The 25,406-nt window shown below is 38.8% G+C and overlaps 1 protein-coding gene across 1 annotated transcript; it reads left to right on the top strand.

Moving 5' to 3' along the window:
- Window positions 1-496: 496 nt before the first annotated feature.
- Window positions 497-17,363, top strand: LOC143693305 (inner nuclear membrane protein Man1-like). The gene is made up of 10 exons (XM_077173294.1): window positions 497-921; window positions 2,772-2,851; window positions 2,932-3,080; window positions 3,718-3,819; window positions 4,802-4,904; window positions 5,140-5,318; window positions 11,879-11,960; window positions 14,662-14,767; window positions 14,854-14,932; window positions 15,182-17,363. Exons 3-10 carry the CDS (start codon window positions 2,957-2,959, stop codon window positions 15,343-15,345), a joined length of 939 nt encoding a protein of 312 aa, XP_077029409.1. The 5' UTR covers window positions 497-921; window positions 2,772-2,851; window positions 2,932-2,956; the 3' UTR covers window positions 15,346-17,363.
- Window positions 17,364-25,406: the final 8,043 nt, after the last annotated feature.

The following is a 25,406-nucleotide window of genomic DNA, read 5'->3' as shown; positions in this document are numbered from 1 at the left end:
ATTTAGAGGTTTTTTAAAGAAATGGTAGGGGAAAAAAGTGTCTTGCCACTGCTGACAGTTCTTCAGAAATGATGGCCTAGTGATAGATGGAAAACTTGCGTTAGACCTTTTCCTTTTCTGTATGGCTTTGTCTTGATATGACTGTCACTACTTTCACTACTTTTTTGTTGATTGCATTAACCATGTACCTTTACTTTAGCAGAGAATACCAGGGAGATGATGGCACATTGCTCTGAGGACTGACTATGCATATAAATACCTTATTTCCTGGCTACTTCTGCACACATTCCAAAACCAATAGAAGATGTTAAAAGTGCCTGTTTCAAGCTATAGTGAGATTCTGTGCATGTTCAGGAAAGCAATGAGTTACCAGAATAACTTAGGCCAATCTAAAATGCAGTAACTTCATAGTGCCTGAAATACTATGGATGTATTTCAACTGGAACTTGGGCTCTATAAAAAATAATACAGGTTTTGGAGTTAAAGGAAAATATCTGGAAGCTGAGTCGGTACAGTAACTTTTATGGTAATGTCCTTCTGACAGTTCTTCATGCTGCCTATTATTCTGCTTTTGGTGTAAATACCAAAACACACTTTCTGAGCAGCACATGAGATTGTATTGCTGTGATTTGTGCATATTATTAGTTCTGAAAATCATCGGGGTTTTTAAACTTCTTTTGAAGGAGAAATTTGTGCGGAGATTTTTTCCATATTTTTAGTAGAACCTATGAGAATTACTGTACTGCTATGGCTGCTTGTGTAAATGTTGTTAACCATAAGCTGTTGTTTAGGTGATTTTATTTTATATAATGCAGTAATAAATAGATCAAAATAAAAGTTTTCATTTTACCAGGGGAACATGAATGTGGCAGCTCTATTCAAAGAAACCTTACCGTCCAGGAGGCAGCTGCATATTTAAAAGTAAGCAAATGAGTTATTTTTCATTGATTCTATAGAAGATCTGTATAAGTTACAATTTGCAAGGCCTGTTTTCGTATCTACTGTATTGACTAAAATTTGACTTAGTATTGAATGTTATTTGGAAATGCTCTGAACTGATGACTTTAGTACATAACTACATATGATTTTTATTTGGGGATGTAGTGAGCATTTGGGGAGAGGGAGGGTAAAAGAAACAGAATTAATTACAATGAAAGTGTAGCTAGTAGTACTTCATTGACATGCAGGGCTTTTTCTCTTTCATTAAAACACCAGGAGATGATTTGGATTGATGGAAATAGTTGACCAAGATGAAAATAATAAATTTATAATACTCAAATATCTAGATGCTTCTCTGGAAATCACTGTTTTGGTTTTTGAGAGTTAGTAGAAAAGGATACTCTTCCATTCTTTGTGGAGAATGGTTGATGGGTAGATCTGTGCAAGCAGCCTGACAGGCAGCAGCTGTTTGGAGAGGCTATTCATTGATGCTTTAAATAGAAATGGTCAAAAAAAGGCCTTTTTGTTAATTTGATCACTGTGCAGTATTATGAAATCCCACTCGCTGTTATTCCCCTGCCTCACTCCCCAAATAAAAGATGACTCTTGCCTTGTCTTGACAGCTGTAGGGTTTATTTTAGCCCACGTTGGTGTACCCTTCAGTGGAAAACTACTTGAAGCTTTTAAGAGGCAGAGAGTGTAAGATTTCTTTGATTGCATGGGGAGGAGTTAAACTGATGTATTTAATATATAAATGTGTAGAAATTTTGCGTTTTGGCAAATGTGTATGTAGTAGACAAAAAGGGGCAATGCTTTAGAGCATCCCAAAGAAGCTGCTAACACTGGTTTATGGTTTGGTAATAATAATCTATATCAGTTAAAATCAGTCCATTGTGGAAAAAATTAAGGTTATGCCCTAGAGCTGATTGTCTTGCCTGTTATGCTGAAAGAATGACATAACTGTTCACTGTTACCATAACTGTTTTAGCTGTGCTAGAAAGCTCAAGTTTAATATGAAAAGTTGTTGCTTTCTAGGAAGTCTTATTTAACCATACAGCTGCTTTGCAGAATTTGTGTGTTCAGTGATAAAATTTTCAATACTTTAATCTCAAAGGTAAAATAAAACCATTACTGTCTTTTCTTAAGTACTTATGCTTGGATTCTAAGCCAATGTGAGGTTCAGAGGAAAGATGAAAATAATAAACTTTTTTGGGACTGTAATTTCAAATACAACAATAACTTCCATTTTCACTTTTCTCTTTCTGCAAAAGAGCATGCAAGATGAGCTATGGAGAAAGCCTTAGTTCAGATAGCCGTGAATGTTACCCTATTAGAATCGATATCAAATAATTTTTTAAAAGTCAATGTAGTGATGTCAGTTTTTGATCTACAAATCCTGGATTTTTTCTTCCAAATATCTGTTAAAACTATATTTACTCAAGCTTCTTAAAATAGAATGGAGCATGGAACTGCTTTCATAGGAGGCGTTTCCAGCGGAGTTCAGATCTAGTTGAAGTTTCCCTCTCGGAGTAGATTTCTAGCGATCGCCGCCTAGTGGCTGAATAGTTTTTCTTACTCTAGAGTTGTGAATAAAGCAGTGAACGTGGCTTGGCTTTTCAAATACTCCTTAGTTTGAGGGATGCTGGTGAGTCTGGGAACTGCTTGTAGCACAAATAGATTTACTTTATGCAGTGGACACGTACTGAAAATCTGAAGTATCAGGAATGAAACAATGTAGTTTTGACTATTGATCTGTGTAGTATCTCAGTTTTATTGGCATGATAAGTCCCTGGTTATTTATGGAATTACTGATTAATATTGTATTTTGACAGAATTTAGATCCAGAATATGAAAGTGTACTTAACACATCATTACAATGGATCTTGAATAGTGGGGAAGATGTTGGCATAAAGTAAGTAGTGTTTATTTCTTCCTTTAATTTCTTCTAAGAGAATGTATCCTTTTTCATAAGTGCTGTACGTTTTTGAATAGGTGTCTCAGCAATGACCCTAATGAGATGGATGTCACTAACGTGACAGATGTGAAGTATCTGGAATCCACTAGTCCAAAGATGTCTTTCAGGTGTCGTTTTCGCCGTGCGTTTGTTAATGTAACTCACAGATTATCAATATTGCTTTGGGGTAAGTTAATAAAACAGTCAACCTTTTTTTGTTGCAACTCATATTTATCTAAGTGCATGGGGAAAAGCAAGTTTAGAGAAAGTTTTTATTTAGCCATAAAACTTAGAGTTTCTGTTCATATCCTGATTAAATTGGGGTTTGATATGCATTTCTGTTGCACCACTGTATTTCCACACTGGTTGTTATCATCTGCTTCTATAGTCAGCTGAACATATTCATTCTTTGGGAAATCTTTTTCCCTGCCAGAGCAATATCTTATGGCTTTCAAAAGTTCCATGTTGAACTGACCAGAAAAAGCAAACTGTTCAATAAAAAGATGATAGCCTTAATTTTGAGGCTATTTCACTTTTGTTCCAGGAAGTTTAAAAAATAACTGCAGGAAAGATGATCTGGAATACTGAGCTGTTCTTAAAACAATTAAATGTTTTCCTAGAAATAACTGCTCTTTCAAGTGGAAGAGTTTGTGTTCCTGTATAAGAGTATAAAATACAGACAGCAAGTACAGTGTATTTCACTAGCTTTGGAATGTACAGTGCTTGTTAGATAGTTCAGTCTACTTCTGAAGTATGCTCTGTAAACTCTGTTAAATATCCAGTGCTCTAATACTGCTTAAAGTGTATTATGCATGTTAATGCAGGTATAGCAATGGTTTGGGGAGTCTTACACTACATGAAATACCGTTGGGCAAAAGAGGAAGAAGAAACAAAGCAGATGTATGATATGGTGGTGAAAATCATAGGTATGGCATGTTCAATTGTGTCTGATATATCTGTATCAGCTTTGTATTAGCTTTCAGAGTACTGTTAATTAATTCAGTTAATGTTTCTTCATGTTTAGTTGTCATGCTGTTAGAGTTCTTGGTCCAGTGTGACACCCCATCCTTTAAACCTAATCAAAGCTTTTGACATGAATCTTCTAATTTGTGAATTATATCAACATGGCTATAAAGTTGCCATTGACTTGGTAGTTTTTTGTCCTACTATTGAATACAAATATAAATGTGATGTTTGTTTACTGAAGTATAGCGACATGTTGCTTTCTGTGTCTGTTTTTTTCAGCTAACTTCAGATAAAATATCCCCTCCAAAAATGTGTGGTAGCTCTCAATACCATCCTTAATGTTTTTTTCATAGAAAAAGTAGCTTTTTAGTTAATTACTTTTAGCAGAAGCTATTTTGGCAAAATAGTATGCACAACTGAGATCTGAAATCCCCTCTTTCTACTTGAAGCCACAGTGTTAGCAGTGGGTTCAGTTTGTGGTCTTTCTGTTTGTCTTGTAGTCTTACTTAAGTTGTTCTATTACTTTCATTTATGGTAGTCACGATAAATACAGAGATGGTAAAGGAATCAAAACTGTTTTATTTTAACCATGTGCCTACCTTTCTTGTCTGCAAATCAAGTTTTGTTGAGGTGGAAGCAAAGCACTTTCTTTTCAAAGATGGCCATGTTTACTAACACACTTAAAAAGTACCAGTCAAGAGTAACTGTAAGAACTATCTTCCTTTACTTCAAAGTTACTTGGGATACCTAGATATGCTGTTGTTAATTTTCCTTAAGAATGTTTTGGAAAAAACAATGATTCAAAATGCCAGAAAAACCTAACTATTGAAATCGGGAAGAGTGTTCAGAGTAGGTGTTAATTGCCAGAAGTGATAGTTTTCTTAATGTTTGCATGAGCTACATAGTTATCAGTTTGGTTTCTTTTTTTTTTTTTGTCCTCAGATGTTCTAAGAAGCCACAATGAGGCTTGTTCAGAAAATAAAGAGTTGCAGCCTTACATGCCAATTTTGCATGTGCGTGATTCTCTAATACCACCTCAGGACAGGTGCGTTCTCACTAGAAGTACTGAAAGGGGGGGAAAACTAGTAAAAATAAATTGGTCAATTAACTTAATTTCAGATAAAAATAACTTAATTTCTTAATAGATTGCACAGTGTAGTATTTTGGAGTTTCCTATTGACACAGATGGAAGGAAAAGCATTGGATTCTATTACATGGTGGATGTCAACTATGCAAGTTGTTGTTATGCTAACTTTGTAATTCTTGTTTCAATTTTTAAGGAGGAAGATGAATAAAGTCTGGAACAGAGCAGTTGACTTTCTTGCAGCAAATGAATCTAGAGTTCGCACAGAGACACGAAGAGTGGGTGGTGCCGAGTTCTTGGTCTGGAAGTGGATGCAACCTTCTGCAGCATGTGACAAAATTTTAGTGATACCATCGAAAGTGTGGCAAGGCCAAGGTATTGAAGATATATTTTGCAGATATGATTGTCTTAATTTCTGCATCTAACTTAAAAATGGTACTCTGTTGCTTGAAAACAAGCATGAAAGACTTATTTTCTCTCTTGCATTTAAGAATTGTTATAAACTATTAGTGCTATTTCTCTATTATCTTGTTGTATGGACTTTCTTTTGGTGCATTGTGTCTGCCTTGTTTTCAAGGGAAAGTAGCTTTTTTGTTATAGCTACTGCAGAAATATGCAGTGTGTATTTTGCCAAAGTGAGTTACTATTTCTTTTTTTGTGAATTTAAAAAGAATACTCTTTAGTTGGTTAAATTCTGACATGCCTTACACTTACTGTTAGTAGTGTAGTTGGTTGTGTATGACAGCAGACTTAGGTTTCCTGCTGTTAAGTTGCCAGTAAGCTGCCTAAAGACAAAGTTAGGAGGAAGAGATAATTATTTTAAAAGGGAAATTGCCAGGACAAAAGACTCCTCAATTAGGAAAATGTGCATTTGGAATATCTAATAGTGTTAGATGTTCTATCTCTGTCATAAATGTTTTTCTACACTGCATTTGTTTTTCAGACTCTGTGGTCAGCATTTGCTTTAATAGAGGAAGGCAGTTTGTCATACATGGATTTTTCAGTGCTCTGTCACTTTTCAGTTTTATCATGAAACCAAGTGGCAAGAATGTAGTAGGTTTGCAGTTGTATGTCTGCAGTGGTCATATTTTCCTAGTTTGAAAAACCTTTCTTGGTTTTTCTTTCTGCTTTTCTTCATGTTAAGCTTCAGGTTTTGGTTTGCTCTTTTTTTTTTTTTTTGTCAATGAAAAATTGAAACTATAGGACTTGAATTCTGGTTTGCAATTTAAAAAGAATGGTCATTTCTATCTCTGCCTGAGTGTGGAAGTAAGTAATATCATTATATACTTCTCAAACTTATACTACTGGTTTTAGCATTACATTTCTCATTTTAAATAATTCATTGGAAATGAGGGCTGCTTTTTTAAAAGTACCGCATGAATGCTGCTGCAGGCTTGAGGTTCTGTTTGCAGTAGTAGTAATGTGGCATTCTGCTGTGACAGCTGTATTGCTTAATTTCTCAATTTCTCAAAGTTTTCATGAGTGAGATCTGTATGTGAACTTTATTCCAGGAGTTGTGGAACCTTTTCTTTCCAGGACATTGTACATTAGGGATGTGCAAGTGCTTTAGTTGCGATACAGAAATGGTGGGTTTTGTCAACAGCTGTTTCTGTTCCATCTCTGTAGTACTGCCATGATTGAATATCAAGCACTTAAATTGAACACAGCTTCTGCAAACCATATATGTATTATAAATCTGAATCTTCTACATACTGTATTGTTCAATGCAGGCTGGGAAACATCATGCTCTAGTTTCAATTTGCTGCTCATTTGCTCTCAGTTTTTCTTGTCCTGTTTGACTGCAGTATAAATCACTCCATGGCATTCTGTCCTGTATTAGAAATCAGATTGGATTCTTCTCACCTGGAGACCCCTCAGTGTGTGATAGCTCAGGTGGTGTTTTGCTACCTGTAATATACATTCAAGACTGTAAACAGAACAGTCTTTCCTAGAAAGATTGCTGTAGTAGTATTGATATGTACCATCCCAGTCTGAGCATCTGATAACCTACTTCAGCTTATTGCAAATATGGACAAAATAACTTGATCTCTCAGCTGTGGCTTTCATCTCTATGTTGCTTAGAGAGTATGTACTACAACTTCCTGTTTCCTATTGCATAGGATGTATCAAAATCCATTCTGTTGCAGTCCTTTTAATTGCAATTTTTCTGATTTCCTTGTTATGTTTGAAGTTTAGTGAAGATCTCTGAAGAGATGAAATTGCATACTTCAGCTCTAACAGAAGGGTGTGAAAGTGGGGTGGCTGAAACGACAGTGGTTTATTTGGGCTCATGACAGTCGGCAGGCAAAGGCAATTTTCACATGCAAAGGTGCTTTCTATTTTGCACTCCTTGTGTTCAAATGACTGTTGGAAATAGTTCTGTTGCATAAGTCTCATGCTTTTGCCCAGCTATTTCTTTCCTGATGTTAGGAATTCTCTGTGTATGTGTCACTTTCTTCCTTTCTTGGAAGTATGCATTAACTGGAATTTAAGTTCATTCTCCAGTTCTGATGTTTGAATGTATAAGTTCATAAATCTAGATACTCTTCAAGACTGCTATGCCCTCAACAGACTCAGCATATAGAAAATCATAATGAATTCTTGGGTCTGAATCTTGTGAATAAATTTCAAGCTTGCAATTTTTTAACCATCTGAGATCTGGTAGTGCTCTGTAGCAGAGAACAATACTTGAGCATGTGCAATTGAAGAAGAAACCCTTTTCAGAAAGGCCTGTCAGCATATACAAGGGTATCCATGAATGATAGTGTGCATTTTAACTCTTGGGACCTGTAGCTTGCCTGAGATCTACTGCCTGCTGTCTGTTAGCAGTGTGTTAAAGCATCACTGTGACATTTTGTCCAGTACTTCAGGGTGCAGCCTGTGTTTTGACAGTTTGGTTTGTTTTTTTTTTTTTTTTTTCTGGATCAGAATAAATTCTGGCGCCATCCCTTTGAAATATTACCTACTGGATACAGTAGCTGTATTTTTTTAAAAGAAAAGGGTAGGTAAGCTAATCGTAGGGTGGACGAATGCAATGTTTTGAAAACAATATACAAGAGAATAGTGAGTTGAGAAACAATCTTGATCATGCCAAGTGATTTAATTAAATCTCACAGTGGAGAGAGCCCCACAATTCTAGTGTGTTCAGTTTGCTTTTGAAAGAACAGATACAATTGTCCTATCACACCTTTGATAACTGGGATTCTGAAGAAAGCTAGATAGGCAGGGCTGCAGTGTAGCTAAGCTAACAGTACAAGCTAAAGTTCCTTGACAGCTCTGGAGATGAGATAAAGAGGTTCTCTGAAGTACCACGTCTAGGGTGATATTTCATCCTGCAGCATGGAAGATAACCTGTTACCTTTTGTGAATGACACCCCTCCTCCCCGGCTTGTGAGAACATAATCTTTTCTCTGAACAAAAACAAACCAAAAAACCCCAAACCACAATTATACTCTGAACTTGCAAGAAAACTGGATTTCATGCTGCTTGTGAAATTCAGTATCCATCCTGTGTTTGTCTTCTATAGCTGAATTAACTATATTAAACCTCAGTTCAACCATATTTTCTCTTTGGTGATATTAATTTCAGTATCTTCCATGTGTATTAAAGAACCTCATGATGTATGAAAGAGCATATTTTCAATATTTTCAGGTAATTGTTTTCTTTTTTTTTTCTTGCCTTTGATAAGAAGGGTTAGTAGTTATTAAATTGCAGTGATCCATGGCTTAACATTGAAAAAACTGGTTTTAAGAAATATGGCTACCTATATTTGATGCAAGTATTCAGCCTTATCAGGTTCATCAAATTTACATCTAAAGATCTTTTGGGATGTCTTGTAACCCATGGTGATGATACTTGGGAATTCCTTTAGTAGTAATATATTAGTAATTCAAGGGGTATAGAAAGCTGTACTTCAATCTCTTCAATGCTCATTTTGAAGCCAGTGCAAGAGACACTTCTTCCATCATAGACAGTAATAAAGGGGTTGACAAAAGCACATGTGTTTAGCTGCTGCTGCTCTTCAAATCTGGAATGATAGTGATAATCAGTTTAAGGTAGTAAAACAATGTACATTATGAATTAAATAAAAAGTAGCTTCCTTTTCTTGAAAGTGCTCAGTAGTCTCCAAGGGGAATTTATGAAAGTCCTGAATTTTTTCCTACCGGCGACTTACTGCACAAAGTTGTGTCTCTGCCTCCCTATTTCATCTCTACCTTTTCATCTTTGTCTTGTAAGCATTACTCCTTAGACCTATGTAGAAAAAGATGTGAGATGCTTAGTTAACCAGTGTGTAGCTTATACTGTTGTCCTGCAAGAATGTTTGCTTATGCCCTTATCAAGAATATTTTGTATGCTCCTCACCAATGTAACTTTTCAAATAATCAGTACTGTATTCTGAACAGCTTTGTCACTGAAACAACTTCTTTTAGGGGAGGGGGAGAATCAGTTGTTACAGATGTAAAATGAAGTTCAAGAGACATCACTTAACTATGCTAGTTTCAGTTTTGCTGTGTAGGTACAACATTAACTTTCCTGTGTCTTCTCTACACTCTCTTTTTGGTGCCATTTCTGGTAAACATATTAAGGGTTATTATTGTTCTAGCATTAATTTCACACTTCACTGATTTCCATGGTAGTTTTTTCCCTTATACATGAAAAGCCCCATCTAAGTTTCAAAAATTGCTTTTAATTTAGCATGATTTTGAGAAGTTTTTTTGAGAAAAGACAGAGTTCATCTTTGTTTTCATATGCTGCACTACTCTGGGCACACTTCCCTACTGGTGGGATGTTACATGAAGTTAGAAGCAGATTAGTCCTGTGCTGATGGTAGGCTCTGGCTGAGGTTATCTCAGTAAGCACCCAAGATCTTCAGGTCAAAAGGACATCAAAGTTATTAGAAACTGGAACAGGCAAAGAATGGTTTAAATAGGTAACTACACTAAAGGGTGAATTCTGAATTCCCCATTTAGTTACTTTAGGATAGCTCAGTGGTTTAACTGCTTCCATAAATATCAGTATGGATTTTTTTTAGTTCATAAACAGCTTCGAGAAGTGTTGATCCTCTGGGTCTAGGATCTCTGCAAATAACCTCGCCATTCTTTATCCTTGGATTAAAACCATGTGCTGAATAAACCTAGTTATAAACAATCAGCACATAATTTCCTCAACCCCACACCTTTTCAGGTCCAGGTCCATGACTAGGCCACCCCAGATCACCTTCTCCAGTATGGTGTGGTGCCCCAGTGTACAATATGCTGGTGACATTTCACCCCACCCTTGATCTGCTGGAGCCAACCTCCATAAGTAAGGTAAGTCCATGTATTTTTCAATGTTGCTTAGTTCTGTAAAGTTTTTATTGTATACCCTATGTATAATTTTTAATGAGGGGCAAAAAACTTTACAAAACCATGTGCTATTGAAAAAGGACTTGTCCTTAAACTATAGGCAGCTTAGAGATAGATGCAGTGTCACCAGCATATTTAGAAATCTCTTCCCAAGACAAAAACAGACAGTTGTTACAGGTGTTGGTGACTTGCACTCTGTGTGCATGTATTCTTAATAAGAACATTTCTAGTTATTTGGAGAACTTGCAGTAGGTTGGATATTAGAATTGGAGGCTACCTTTTCTAATTTCTAGTTGGTAATTGTATTTCATTTGTCGTGAGAATTTACAGAAGAATAAGTTTTTCTATGCAGCTATGCAGTATCTCCAGGCAGTGAATTTTCTCTCGGTTAGTGCTTGTCTTTCACAAGCTGTGTCTTCCACATGACTTAATTTTGTCTGTGTGACACAGTTTTTGTTTGGGTGGCATACAGAAGAGCAGCAGTGTTCATGTATCTTGGATGTACTTTCAAGATTTTAAAAGATCAGCAGTGAGAAGCACAGACATCTGCCCAAATCAGACACTTCTGACCCTTGGAATGTAACATCTTGAATATGTCAAATTTTTCTAAAGTAGGATTGCAAAGGAGAAGCATTAGTAGCAGTTTTTTTGTTGTTGAGATTTTAGTCTTATGTTTAAACTCTTGAATCTACTTAATCTCAGTCTTCAAAGTAAAATTTCCTTCAAGCCTTGAAAGCTGTTTTACTAGGCTATCCCCTTTCATTTCCACTGCTGATTTGTTGGCCCTTCTCAAGGTATGGAGCTGCCTTATCTGAATCTGAAGTGCCCCTTGATTCCTTTTCTCATGGTACAGTCTTCTCTTGTGACTCTCACAAGTAGAACTTGTGAACTTTAGTGAAGTTAATATTTATTTTAGGATTTCAGCATGTATTTTGTGGCACTGTTCAGCTTTGAGTTACTCTGTTATTTTTTATTTTTGTTTTTCTTCTTATATCTGCTTTATCCTCTGGTATGTTTCATTTCAGATTTTTAGAAGCTTCTGATCATGTATGATCATTTAGGGCTATAAAGGCTCTGTCCTTGTAGAGCATTCTTGACATGTTACTGCACTACAAATGTAATGCAACATCCATCTTAAGGTCTCCTTATTTATTAGCCAGATGGGCAGCATATTGCCTCAAAAGTAGAAGAAGTGAAAATTTCATCAGGCAGTTAGAACTGTATGGTTAACTTCCAGTTCCAAAAGTTTACTCCAGGTGTTGTGTATATCTGTATTTTCACTGGCAAATCCTTTCTTTTCAAGTATATGGTATTTTTAAAAATAATCCTGAATTCCTTCCATGTGGCCTGGATGTAAGAGAGTGCCTTAAATGTAGAAGTTTTAAGTATAAAAAATTAAGCAAAATATGGTATGTTTTCTTCAGTGTGGTAGAAGACTGTGTGAAACTAATTTGCTTGAATTCTTTCATATATGAAATAAACTTTCTTCTGAGTAAAACTAGAAAGGTATTAATGTATAAAGTTGGCATTACTTACCTCAATGGTATTATGCCTGTAAATAATTAATATTTAATTTATTTTTCTTTCTAGCATTTCATCTAGATAGAAGAAATTCACCCCCGAACAGCTTGACACCATGTCTAAAGATTCGCAATATGTTTGATCCAGTTATGTAAGTAAAAGCAGTTATCTGTCTGTATTTCTGCATTCTTTTGGAAGAGTCCATTTCTTACCTCTGAGAGGGGTTTGGAAGAAGTGAAGAAACATGAACATGTTGAAAAAAACAGGTTGTAAAAAAAATGTTTCTCTTAACATCTAGGAGAAGACATAAAAAATCTTAACCATCTGCCTTCTGTCCTTCATTGTATTGCTCTGTGTCTTTGGCTCACTTCTTGAAGGATGTGGCATCAGTCATTGTTATTTGGAGCAATGACTGATCTTTATCCATTAATTAAATTTGTAAATGTTCAATTGTATCAACTGACAGAGGAGACTCATGTGGCCTGACAACAGATTGTAAGTTTTTAAAGTATTGTTCAATATGCTGGAGTATTTGGACTGCTACAAAGCTTGCCCAGTTTGCATTTGAAAGGCTGAATTTAAATCACTTAATACTTTATGGCACTGTGACTGCCTAATTCTGAAGCAAATGGATTTTTGTAGTGGGAACAAATTATTGCTGCGTACTGGCTTCTAATGCTTATGTAATTCTCATAATTTTGAAGTATGTACTCTGTATGAATAAGTAACAAGCCTTGTTTCATGTACCAAAAGCTAAGGAAAAATAATTTTTTTTAAAAATCTTTTAAATCTTCACCCACTCCACTATTCTGTAATATCACCTTTGGCTCTGGACTAGATCATGGTAGGAGTTGGGAACTAACACATAGGTTATGCCAGATAATCCTGTCTAAGCTTTGAAGTCTGTTTGTCCACTGTAAAGACATACAGGGACTTCAATAACTTCTCTGGAGTAAATGATTCCTTAATGTGATAATACAAGGGAAAAATACAGATGCTATGTCTTACAAGGGTACATGTGAGATGCTACCTCAATAATACAACCTATTGATTTGGACAGGAAGTAGGGGAGGACATCAGAGTATGGACACGAGTGATTGCAAAGTTTGGATGTATTTATTCGGCCTTTTTTTTAGCCACACTTAATTAGTTTAGTTCCTTGCCTTCTTAACTGAAAAGGTGTTAGTTAATTTAGCTCAAGACAGTGTTACCCCTTGCATAGAGAAGTACTCCAAACCCCTTTTTTTCAATGTCTAAGATTTAATGTCTGGTCAAAGACACCAGCTTCTGTGGCTTCTATAATAATTTTTAGGTTGCAGTAGGGTGAGCAAGACTGAAATTGCAGGGGTTGTTCTTGAAGCAAATTGATAGTCCTGTAGGAGGATTAAAACATGAGATTTGCTGGGAATTTTAAGTGATATCAACATCCTTATTGTCTTTGCTTCAAAGGAGACTTAGTAATCTGTATTGGTTAGTCTGAGTGGTACTGAAATAAGTCCATTCCTGGAGCTTCACTGTAATATTTATTGGTATGTGGTATTGGCTACTTTCCTGTTTCAGAATGTTAGCAGTTCAAAATGTCTGCTGTTAATGGAACTAATTACTGAGGTGTTATTTTTGTCAGAACAATCTCCCTTTTTAGCCTGTATCTTTGCTGTAAGCTTCAGTGCTTTTTAGCAGTGACCCAGTCCATGCCCAACAGGTGCATTAAAAAGACTAGGAGGAGATGTGTTCTGACACTTGTCTTTAGTGCCTATGTCCAGTCAGCTATTTGGAACATTACAACTTCTAATACATTGACTTTTTGTAGACCTTTTCTTTTGGAAGTTGACCTAGCTCCATTACTGGACTGCTGGATTTTTTTCATAGTGGGATACCTCATCCAATTCCATATTGTACTCCTAGTGCATTCTTCTTCTGTGAGCTGTCTTTCAGAGGACTATTGCTTAAGGAAATAGTTCTTATCATACCCTTGGAGTTATCTTAAAGAAAACCCAAACAGAAATCCAAAGCCCTCAGTGCAAGACAAACTGTATTATTAATCTGCTTGTGTTGTTAGAAGAAGGAGGCTTATGTTCTTGTTCCAGACCAGAAAGGGATGAATGCTTTCATCCATCTAAAACCACCTAAACCCCAGAATGTACCAGTATCTGTGATTAGATTGTCAAGTATTGTTTTGACGTTTGCTGTGGGTGCAAGGTATGTTTAACAAAACTAGTTTTAGCTGCTCTTACAGTGACTGTATACTAACAATAATTACTGAATTCCTTTCAGTGATTACACCAGTAGCTGTTAGAAGCAGCCCCATGAAACAGGTCTTTTTTCTTGACCTGAGAATCATCTGGGAATATAATGGTTAACTTGTTTTTATTAATATTAGCACAGCACATAATCACCTCTCTACTGCCAAAAGTCAGGGAGGAATCATATCAAGGGAACAACTTGTTCAACTTGTTCACTTGTACATTATGAACCCTCACATCACAGCATCAGACTTGTTGTGTGTTCTAGACATTTACTGTGCAAGGCAGAAACATATTTTTTTAACTATCAGTCTAAGCACCAGTTGGATAAGCCCATTTTAGGATAACACCCCACCCCCCCAAATAGAAGTTACTCCTTTTGTATAAATAAAATACACTGTGCAGATTTGTAGGGTTGAGTTTTCTCAAGTGGACTATGGGAGCCAATTTACAGTGTATTCAGTAGGAAAAGTACTTAATCTGTCCCAGAGGCATTTACCAGAAAATGATGTAAAGTTACAGAGAATCCAGACTTAGTAGGGAAGTATGAGAATGTTGCGAATGTTAAAAAAATTACGTAGTCCCTTAAATCTTTCATTGTTTGCCTAGGGAAATAGGTGATCACTGGCATCTAGCAATTCAAGAAGCGATCTTGGAGAAGTGCAGTGACAATGATGGAATTGTTCATATTGCCGTAGACAAAAATTCACGTGAGGTGAGTGTCTTTCCAGTAACATCTTAATACTTCATCCTTTTCAGCTGGACTGGCAAAAAACCCAAATCCCTCTTTCTCTTACTCAGGGCTGTGTGTATGTCAAGTGTCTCTCCCCGGAGTATGCTGGAAAGGCTTTCAAGGCATTACATGGCTCTTGGTTTGATGGTAAGGAATGGGAGTTTATAACAAAACATGGGTAGAAATTACCCATGGGTGCAGAAGATGGGTGCAGTTGGAGTTCTTTTAAATGGTGAAATGTTTGGTATCTAAAGTATTGAGCAGTTAAAAAAAATATAAACAAATAATCAGTAAACTAATTTTGCTGTAATGAAATATTTGTGTTTTACATCCTGAATCAAAATGCAATAATACTGCACTAGAAGGTTTCTCTTTTCCTGTTTCTTTGCCTCGTAGGAAAGCTGGTAACAGTAAAATACCTGCGACTAGATCGGTATCATCATCGTTTTCCCCAGGCTCTTACTTGTAACACTCCACTGAAGCCATCAAACAAACACATGAACTCTATGTCACATCTGCGTCTTCGGACAGGCACAACTAACTCTCAGGGAAGTTCCTGAGAAAACTTTCTACAACTGCTAGGACTGTTACTTGCAACAGGAAAGTTCCTGTTTGGCCGCCGTCTTCCTTTTTTAGTGCTTTTTGTATGTAATACTTTAAAGAATTAAATAAAAGTTCGAACGTTCCAGAAGTCTTGTTTCCAAAGGGACTTAGCAATGAGGCAGTAATACTGAGCTGACAAAAAAGGAAAAACAAGTTGTTTCACAAAGTTTTCTGGGGCTATAGTAAACCGATGCATTTAAGTTTTGCATGAGGAATACCGATTTCATTATACATTTGCAGATGTGGTGACGTATTTTTGCACCAAGAAGTGTTTTTGCTAATACAAAAGCATGGAGAAAAGAAGACTTCTTGTATTTCCATAGTTTCCTGTGAAATAATCTTGTGGGTATTTTGTAACAAGCAACCTACAGTTCCTGATGGTGAATAAGTTAAAAGAAAATTCAGTCAATATTAGTTTTTTGTTGCTATATAAAAATCTTTTTCTGCAGCTGGGGTATGGGGAAAGTGAAATTGGCATTAGTGGTTGCATATCAATGTGAGGGAAGATGAACTGATTGCGGATGTACTGGGTTTTGTATATAAATGTAAATGCTGGTGGTGGCAAAAAGGGTTGTGTTCTGTGAGGATGTCTGCGTCAAAGCAGCAAATAAGCTTCCTATTTTATTCAAAACCTATTGTTTTATATGGTTTGGCTGTACCATGACAAGAGGCCAAATACTTAAAAGTGTTGGATACAGGTTAAATATCTTTTATAGGTTTTATATAAAATACCTTACTGATTTTGTGTGAAAGGTCTGATACCAATTGTAATGAATTCAAATTTGTGAGCAATAAAGAAGCAATTGGCAGATACTGGAAAAATATTTTGTGAAAAGCTGTATTTATTATTACAAGTGTCAGGGCTGTGACAAAATACCATTGGATTAAATGACATTCCCAGTATATTATAACATGTTTTAATTCTCCATTTATGTGTTAAAATTTAAAAATTCCTTCCTTGCAACAATTTTGGCTCATGCAAACTAGTGCAGCTGACAGTAAATCTTGTGATTCCAAGCTTGTAAATTTACTAATGTTTACCTAGAAGTACAAAATTGTTGCTGAGAAGCTTAGTTGCAAATCTAACATTATTGGCTTTACTAATCCCCACTCCTACAACCATTTTACCTAGTTATCCAGCTGAACATCCTGTAGGAGGTGAGACTGGAAGCACACCAGTCCCACAAATTTTACTGAAACTCACTTTACTTTGTAGATATGATGGATCTGCAGCATGAACTTGCACAAATAATGCACGTTTTTCTTACAGTTAAGTAAACATGATGCACACTATTCTGCAACAGGAAATCCTATTGTGCCTTACCTTTGTGCTTTTGTGGGCACCATGTTTATTATTGGAGAGTTTGTTAACTGAAAAATTTTAAATCCTCGGTTTTATGTCTCAGATGCTAATGAATGAGTATATATAATATATAATCAGCCATGCAGAATTCTACTTACCAAGGACAAGTACATATTTTTGACGGGTAAGTGGATTGTGCCAGGTCTGGTAGATTTTTGATGAGTTTTATTATATACATATATGTATATGTATAATATACATGTATATGTATTATATATATGTATATAAACTAATTTTGTTGTATTTGATGTGCATCATAGTAATTTGTTAACCTGACCTTAGTGACCCCATCTTGTGACCTGTTGCAAGAGTGAATGTAAAAATAGCTGTGGCATTTTAAAAGGTCGCCTCGATGCAAATGCATCTATCTTGCTTTTAAGATATATTTCTTGTAAACACTGTACATTTTAATTGTAATATGTACTATTATGCAGCTTATTTTACCTTAAACTGTTAAGTTGACCGATATCCCTTCCTGCAAGACAGGGGAATATGTATAATATCTGAACATTTGAGAAAAATCAGATGTTTGTTGTAACTTGTCACCCTATCCTGTAAAAACAAACAAAAAACCAAACCAGACTCGAATTAAAGGTTTATTAGGGGTTTTTATATGTGTCTCACCTTCTAGATATTTGGGTGTCTCTGACTGAAATGCTTTTCTTATCTGGGGCGGAGGGGGAGATTGATTTGTTACAACCATGTAATTAATTTTTAGTATTTGTTAGGATGTGAACGGGTGCTGCCATGAGCTGACACAGCCGAGTTTCACTTTACTGTCAGCTTGACTTTCGTCCTGATTTTGTACACAGGGAGTGCAGAGACATTACGTTGCTTCCTCAGTCATGCCATGTTGTCTCCCCTGTTAAAGGACAGGGCTGAAAAGCCTTAACCGTGTGCTTTCAGCCTCTTGTGCTTTGAGGTAGAAAGAGTCATGAAAGGGATTTTGATAGAGTAACAGAAGAGGTTGGCTTTTTTTCCTGCCGTTATTTTGCGTTGTTTGAGAATTGTTTTAGTGTCAGGTTGAAGGTTTGGGGGGTTGGAGGGTGTGTAAGTCCATTATTTACATATACGCGTCCCGTGAGGAAGGGGAGCAGGAGGACGAAGAAGTTCAATGTCGTTCAGTTCCATCGTTTTTGGAAGCTAGGCAGGGTGGGCATTGAGCGCTGTGGTAGTTTCGGGGCCAGTGCTAACGTGAGGGGCTGGCTCCGGCTGGGAGCCGTGGGCCGGAGCCGCTGCGGCGCTGGCAGCGTTATCCCCGCTCCCGGCCGGCGCCGCGCAGGCAGCTGAGGGTCACGGCAGCGCCGGCTCCGCTCGGCCCGAGCGCTCCGGCCGGGGCTCTCTTGGAACTGCAGGAACGTCTCTTTAAAGGGGCGAGGAGCCGCTTCGTCGGCCTGCCCGAAGCGCACCTTCGGGATAGGGCGCTTCGGCGGTGCCGCGGCGGCGGGACGGGGCAGGGTCCCCGCCGCCTCCCCGCGCTGCCGGGTGGTGCCGGGCGTGCGGCGGGAGTCTCCCGGCTCCATGTTCATATTTGGCGTTGGCCGCCGGTGCCCAGGAATTTCCCGTCATGCTCCCCGGGCGGCGGGCCCGTCACTGCGCTCCCGCGGGGCGGGGGGGCCGGGGCCGCTCGCTCGCACCCTCGGGCCGCTCCCATGCGCGCTGCGCCGCCGCCGCTGCTCCCCGCGCTCTGCCTGGCGCTGGCGGCCGCCGCAGGAGCCGCAGGTAGGAACGGCAGGTAGGAGCTGCGCCCGGCCCCCCGCCTCCACACCGGCCCCCGCTGCCGTGCCGCGGGGAGGGCGGGCCGGGGGCTGCGGCGGGGGCGAGGGGAGGAGCGGCCCCGGCGGCGCGGGGGGCCGGGCCGGGCCGGGCCGCACCTGCCGGGGCTGCGGCGGGAATGGAGGGGAGCGGGTCGGTGCTGAGGGGGAGCCTGCGGCCCCTGCCGGCGGCGGAGAGGGGGCCTGGGGTCGGGGGTCGCTCGGGTCGGTCCCCGTGTCACGGAGCGAACCCCTGACAGCGCTCGTCGCCCCCGCATCCCGGCCGCATCCCGGCTGTGCCGTTCCCGTGGCCGCCGCAGCGCCTGGACCCTGGCGCGGCGCAGGGCTCCGGGTGTCCTGCGCGGTAGCTGGAGCTCCTGACTCAAACGGGGTGCACAGCAGAATAGCTGGCTCGGGGAAGCAGCGCTTGACCAAGTGCGTAATGAGTTCAGTTCAGCCGCGATCTCCAGCTCGGTAAATTGTGCAGCGCTAGGTCAAAAAAGGAGCTTAAACTTCACAAATGAGCTCAGAAATTGGTTCTGTTATTCTGAGGAAGCTCAGTGTGTTCGCTGACTAGGTTTGTTTGGTGTTATTCTTCTGACAGATACAATCGATGCAAAGGATAAGTATAATTTATTTCTTACGGTCCCTTGCCCTAGTTGATGTAGCTGTACTTGCATCGGAATATTCCTGGAAACAGAAATGAGACTTAATTATGCTTCCTGTGGTATTTGACAAATTAGCTATAAATGCTGTCTTTCCTGCTTGAGCTGAATTTTCAGTCATCACCCTCTTAGCTCAGACTGTCTGAAGGCACAGTGATCTTAAACAAGCATAGCTGTGCATTAAAAATGCCAAATCTAATAGTAGTTATCTACAGATAAGGCCGAATGTCAACCGTTAGCTAGTGATAAATGCTGTAAGGCAGTCTCTGAAGGTGTTCCGACCCTGAACACAGCATTTAGGAAAGTATAGAGCCCTACATTATATATGTCATGCTTTTAGCTCTTTCTCTGTTGTTGCTATTAAAACCATTCTGAAGATGAGCTCTCTGGACAGATAGAAATCAGAATGAAAAATCTGCAATAGCCAGATACTTTGCCTTACTGATACGGCTTGCTTATGGCCAGTCACCTGTAAATGGAACAGCCGTCTCCAGTCCCACTGTATCACAGTGCCACTCATTTGAATCCAGAATTTAATGCTTAGAATTCGTCCTGCTTCTGTTCTTGCCCTTGCTGAGTAGACACAAGTGCTTTCTGTCTTATTTGCTGATGATTCCGAACTTTTTGTTACGTTGCTGCGTGCCTTTGCAGTTTGTCATGATTCCTTGTCTGCCAAATTTGGTTGGTAACAGTGCCCTTTGAGTCTGATTCTGGGAGTAGTTTCCATGTGGCTTGTCATCTTAATCAGACGTTTGCTCATAGTTTCTAAAAGAATCTCCTGCCTCATTTTAGACATGGCTTATTTTAGAACAGTATTTTTCAACTGTTTTTTAAAATTTATGTAGGGAATTAACTATGGCTAGCAGCTTAACCAGAGTTACTAAATAATCCTAGAATTCTGAGATTTAAAAAGTAAATTTAAAGTTCTGCATTGCTTTGTTAAAACTGGCAAAATTAATGGAGTTAAACAATATATAGTTCAGTCCAGAATGTGGTTGGTCAGTCCTTTTCCCATCTGATGTACCTCGGATCTTAATAATACACATTTGGAATGATCTTTTAGGAGAAAAAAACAATTCTAATTTTCTTCCAAAAGCACAATCTTTAAAAATAGTGCCTTTGTAGATGGGGTAATGTTTCTATATTTGATAGCAAAGCCATATAAAGTAGTTGATCCTAGACAAAAATAAAGTCTTTTGACTGATTGACCTTGCTCATTTTTCCAAGTGGTAGCAGTTACACGCTCTCACAGGGGTTAGTTAATTCAGATGTTTATGTCAGTACATACTGTAAGAAGTCCTTATTTTTTGTTCCTACATACCTTTAGAATTCCTTACAGCTGTTTGGTAAGGGCCAGCTTGCACGTGAGGGAGGTATTTGGTCCTTTGCCCTGTTATTTATGAAGGTATGGAGGATCTTGTTTACCTACTCATGTTTTGTCAGCTTTGTAAGCTGATACTTGTTTCTGTACCATTGGAGATCCAGCCTATTTATTACATTAGAAATGCTAGAAAATAGAATTTCTCTATTAGGTGGATTGTTAACGGTTCTTTTGTTACTTATTTTAAAGGATGGGGTAATAAGAGTCAATAGGGAAGGAGAAGAAAACACACGGTTAAGGATTTAATCTTCTCAGACAGAAGGTTAAGAAGTCTGTCTGTCTGCATCTGACTGGCATTGCTACAAGCCAGCAATGCAGTAAAGCCATCCAATTTGGAGATAGCTGTCTTGAGCTGCATAATTCAAGTGAGTGTGTCCTCATTACAGAGCAACTCTTAAGCTACATGCAGCATTATATTAGTCATAGGTAGGGAAAATGACCTTATTTTCCCCTTTCTATTATTTTTCTTTTTCATTAAAAGCTGCAGTTTGGGCAGCACCCAGGCTATGTATGAACTTAAGCTATGGAGGCTTTAACTGATAGGAAAGTGGGATAAACATTGGCCTAATTATAGCTGAGTCTAGCTCTAGTTTATGGATTTCTTAGCCAAAAGACCTCTACATGGACCCTCAAATTCCTGGTGTGTTTATGACATTATAATTAGGAATTACTGTTGAATAAAGTCAGGTGTGGATTTATCTTTCCCTGAGTAACTCTGAAGTTGGTATGCTTATTTTGGAACAAACTACAAGGCTAGACAGAAATAGGGTGTTTCTTGCTCAGGAGTAATCATGTCCATACATGGAGTTATTTCAAGGTTACTTTCTCCACTTAAAAACAGAAGTCTTTTAAACAGAACAACAAAAAACCTGAGAGCTTTTGGGGCTTTGGGGCTTTTTTTTTTGGTGTGTCTCATAGAGTAAGAAGTGGCTACAGGCTAACTTTCCCTTCTCTTACTCACCTTGCTTTGGTAGGATTTCTTGTTATCTTTTCAGAGGCTTCATTTCCCTCAGAAGGATCATTGCTTCTCAGTGAGCTATTAATATGTACTAGCAAAAAAAAAAAAAGCACAAACCCAAAGATTTAAGTCCTTCTCTGTGGTATTTTGTGAATGTATAACCAACTTGCAGTTTTTTTAAAGTAATTTTCAACTAACCACTTAAGAAAAGGAAGGAAACACATATTGCATCATTAATTTCTACCAGAAGTTGAAGAATGTCATTGTGTATTTCAACAGGGATTTTTGTGTCTTTAGTCTGTGAGGACACTGATCTGTATTTTTTGTGTGAAAATAGGGTAGAAGAATTCTTTGAGAAGCCCATTTATGGTGAGGTAATTGGAAATTATAATTTATCTGCTTAGCTCCAGCCTTCTGGTTCTCATTTAGCAACCTCAATTCAGCATTATCTGAAAACCACATAATCTAGCAACTAGATCTGGGAATAAAGAGGCTTTTTGCAATAAGGACTTTAAGATCTGAGGAATTGAACGATACTAGCCCAAAACAGGCAAGAACAATACTTACACTTACAAGGCGCTAACCAGTTTTGCAGTCCTCACAGACTTAAATTATAGTTTAGCATTGTTTTGTGAAATAATTAATAGCATAAATACTTCTTTATTTCCAGAAAGTTTTGGATTTAAACGTGATTCAGCTTGGACAAAGTCTAAAGACAGGACTTCTGCAGAGGTCCCCAGTTTGCTTTTTCCTTTCAGTAGCATCTGAACATCAGGATTAATGATTTCTTTCAACTGTGGGCAGCAGCTTAGCAAAATGTACATGGCGTGCTAATGCATTGTTTTGTTGGGAAGTGTTACCTCATCCAAGAAATTTAAAGAGTAATGTTGTGCATGGCATTTGGAAGTATTTCCCCACGGGTGTCTTTAGCTCTGTGTTCTTCCAAAAGGGGACAACGCCTTTGCATTTCACCTGATGGAAAACAAATCCCTACCACCAGGGAACAACAATAGTGCTGATGGAATGTAGCTGCCAAATGCCACCACTTTCACTCTCACTACACAATGAAAATGGAAAAAAAAATTCAACACATGGAACCTTAGCAGCTTCCTGGGGAAGTGATCCATGCCAGTTGTTGCCAAAAGGAAACAGCCCACAAAGTGTTCCTTCTGGCTGAGGGATTGCCCTGTTCTTGTTCCTCTCCATTCCCCTGTGCATGGTTCTCAGGGAAATCTGCAGGCGAGGCTGTTCCAGATGCCTGCACAGAGAGTGGAGGTGATTTTAACAACTTCTAGGACTTTCAAGGTGGATTGGTGGGTGGGAGCCACATGGATGTGTGGAACTCTTTCAGTTCATGCAGCACAGTGAGTCTGGCCTTGGCTTTCTGCAGCTGGTTCAAGAGCAAGCATTGATGTCTTGGTTTGGAAAGAGAGGTGTCTGCTAAGGAAGGCAGGAGCCTCCCTTGAAATGGAAAATGTAAACCCCCACCCTCCAAATTGCTATAAATTTTAAATTAAGGGGCACTCAGGCAAAAATATGGGAGCAGGAATAGCAGTTCTTTATTAGGGAAGAAAATAAAAAGATAAGATAAACAATGCAGTAAGCCAAAACAACACTGACAGAGTCAGAACACAACCTGACACCCTGTTGGTCAGGGTATTGGTAGCAGTCCAATTGGAAATGTGGCTGCAGCCCTCCTGGAGTGTCAGGCGTGGTTCTGTTGGAACAGGGATCCTGTAGAAAGGGTGTAGTCTTCCTCTGAAGATCCAGTGGAAGAGGCAGCTGTTCCTCTGGGAAATCCAGGGGAGAAGCCGTGTTGGTGTTCCAGAATCTCAAGATTGTATCCAGGTAGGAATGCTTGGCTCCTCCCTCTGGGCAGAGCATCTCACAATGGGATGCTATAGTCCTTATCAGTCATGCAGTGACATTCAATAGCCTGTTATCAGCAGATGTCTCCCCAGAGGGAGGGGTAGTTGTGGAAGAGATAAGGAAAACTGCCCACTTAACAGAAGACAACTGCCATACAGATAGCAAAAAGAATACATCTTGCCTTGCAATCTGGGACAATTGGTTTGCTATAAAGTTGCTCAGTTGGCTAAGAAAAATGGTTGAATATACAAGCAGGCTTTGCCACCTGGGTCAGATTGTCACCATCCTGCTGCTGGGAGGAAGCTTGATATTCAACATAAAACCAGTGCAGATCCACTCTAGTGTGTCCTGATTATGAACAGTCAGAGCTTACACTCTAGTTCAAGTCGAATTTGTTCTAATGGGTGATTCAGTAGTGCACTGATCCAGTCTGCACAATGCTGAAACCAAGGCTTGCAGGTCAGATTGGTTGGGCTTCCCCTCCTGCACACCAACAGCATTGTCAGTAGCCATAGCACAGGTGTGTGAGAGAGATGGGAATAGGACAGGAGAAGATGCTTTGGCTTCCAGCTCAGGGACAGGTGGAAAAGTAGAGGTGAATCAGTCAACTGTGTGAAGTTACAGCCCTGAGATGCAAATTCAGAAACTGCAAATAAAATTATTTGAGTTTTCTATAGTGTTATCACCTCTGCTTTTGAATGGCTACAGAAAAGGAAAATCAGCCCTGCCAGTCAATGTCTTAATATTTAACTGCTATGTACTTTTAGACTGTATCTTCATTTTTTCTTTTTTTTCAGAATTAAAATCAGTGCTTCATCAGGTCTTGTATGTACATGGTGGAAAAATACACTGTGCAAACAGCACATCTCTTAACATCTCTTTTCATGAGAGAAACCAAATTGCCTATGTGCATGCTTGTTCTGTGTACTCCTGCTTTTACTTAAAGGCAAGCTCACAAAAGGGACAAGATCTTGTAGCAAATTAGTGGCTCACTGGGACCCACCATATGCTCCTGGTATCTAAACTGCTACCTGGCATCCCTCGTCCAAAAACACAAGGCAGCTTTGCTACTCGCCTCTGAACTTGAGAGAGGTGCTGGTTTGTTCCAATTTATTCTAGCAGTTGTTGAACCATGCTGGGAAGGATTACAATAGATATTTTGTAAGACTCTAGGTTCTTCTCATGAAGTCTTAAAATGTGAAATGGGGAAAAACAAGCTCTTTTTGTTGCTCAGTTACGTATGAATTACAGGCATTCTGCTCTAATGACAGTCAAGTAATAATTGTGGCAGTAATAAAGACAGTGTAATAGCTGAGTGATGTAATACTATTTAAGATGAGGGGAAGATTTTCAGAGCATTATCCCATTTCCACAATCACTCTTGTAGACTAAACAAGCCAAGTGCTTAAAAGTTTTTGCAGGGATTTGGCTTTCTGAACCACTCTTTTTGTTTTTACTTCTCCTCTGGGCTTTCCTCAACTGTTTCTGCCCTACACCCCAAACCAGAAGCATATTCCAAGTGATGCCTCGCTGCTACTGAGCAGACCAGACTTCCTCCCCAGTCCCTCCTGTTGTGGATTACGTTTCTCTTTTTTAATATACTCCAGATCTTATCTGCCTTCTTTTTTTTTTTTTTTTTAATAGTTTCACACTGTTGGCTCAATTTATTGTAACTGTTACCTTGACAAGTTTTTCTGCTGTACTGCTGCTAGTCTGGAATTCTTTTGATTATTTTGTGCATTCGAAGATTTCTTTTAAAGTCTAAATGTGATTCTTTGTACTTGGCTGTATTGAATTTTATCTTGCTGGTTTTTGACCATTTCTCCAATCTATTAAGACCATCTTGAATTCTGCTCAGCTCTTCAGGGTGTTTCACACTCCTTGCAGGTTGGTGTCTCTGCAGTTTTAGTAGGACTACTTGCTGGGTTTTGGCCCTGGTCTGTAGGAGAAGTGCTGAACGAGTGTGTTTATTCAAGCAGCTCTGCACCTGTGATATAGGACCTTGATCCAAAAGAAAAGTGCTTTTCC

This window comes from Agelaius phoeniceus, unplaced genomic scaffold (assembly GCF_051311805.1).
Source record: "Agelaius phoeniceus isolate bAgePho1 unplaced genomic scaffold, bAgePho1.hap1 Scaffold_839, whole genome shotgun sequence".
NCBI classification, from domain to species: domain Eukaryota; kingdom Metazoa; phylum Chordata; class Aves; order Passeriformes; family Icteridae; genus Agelaius; species Agelaius phoeniceus.
This window is presented reverse-complemented; position numbering and strand designations above follow the sequence as displayed.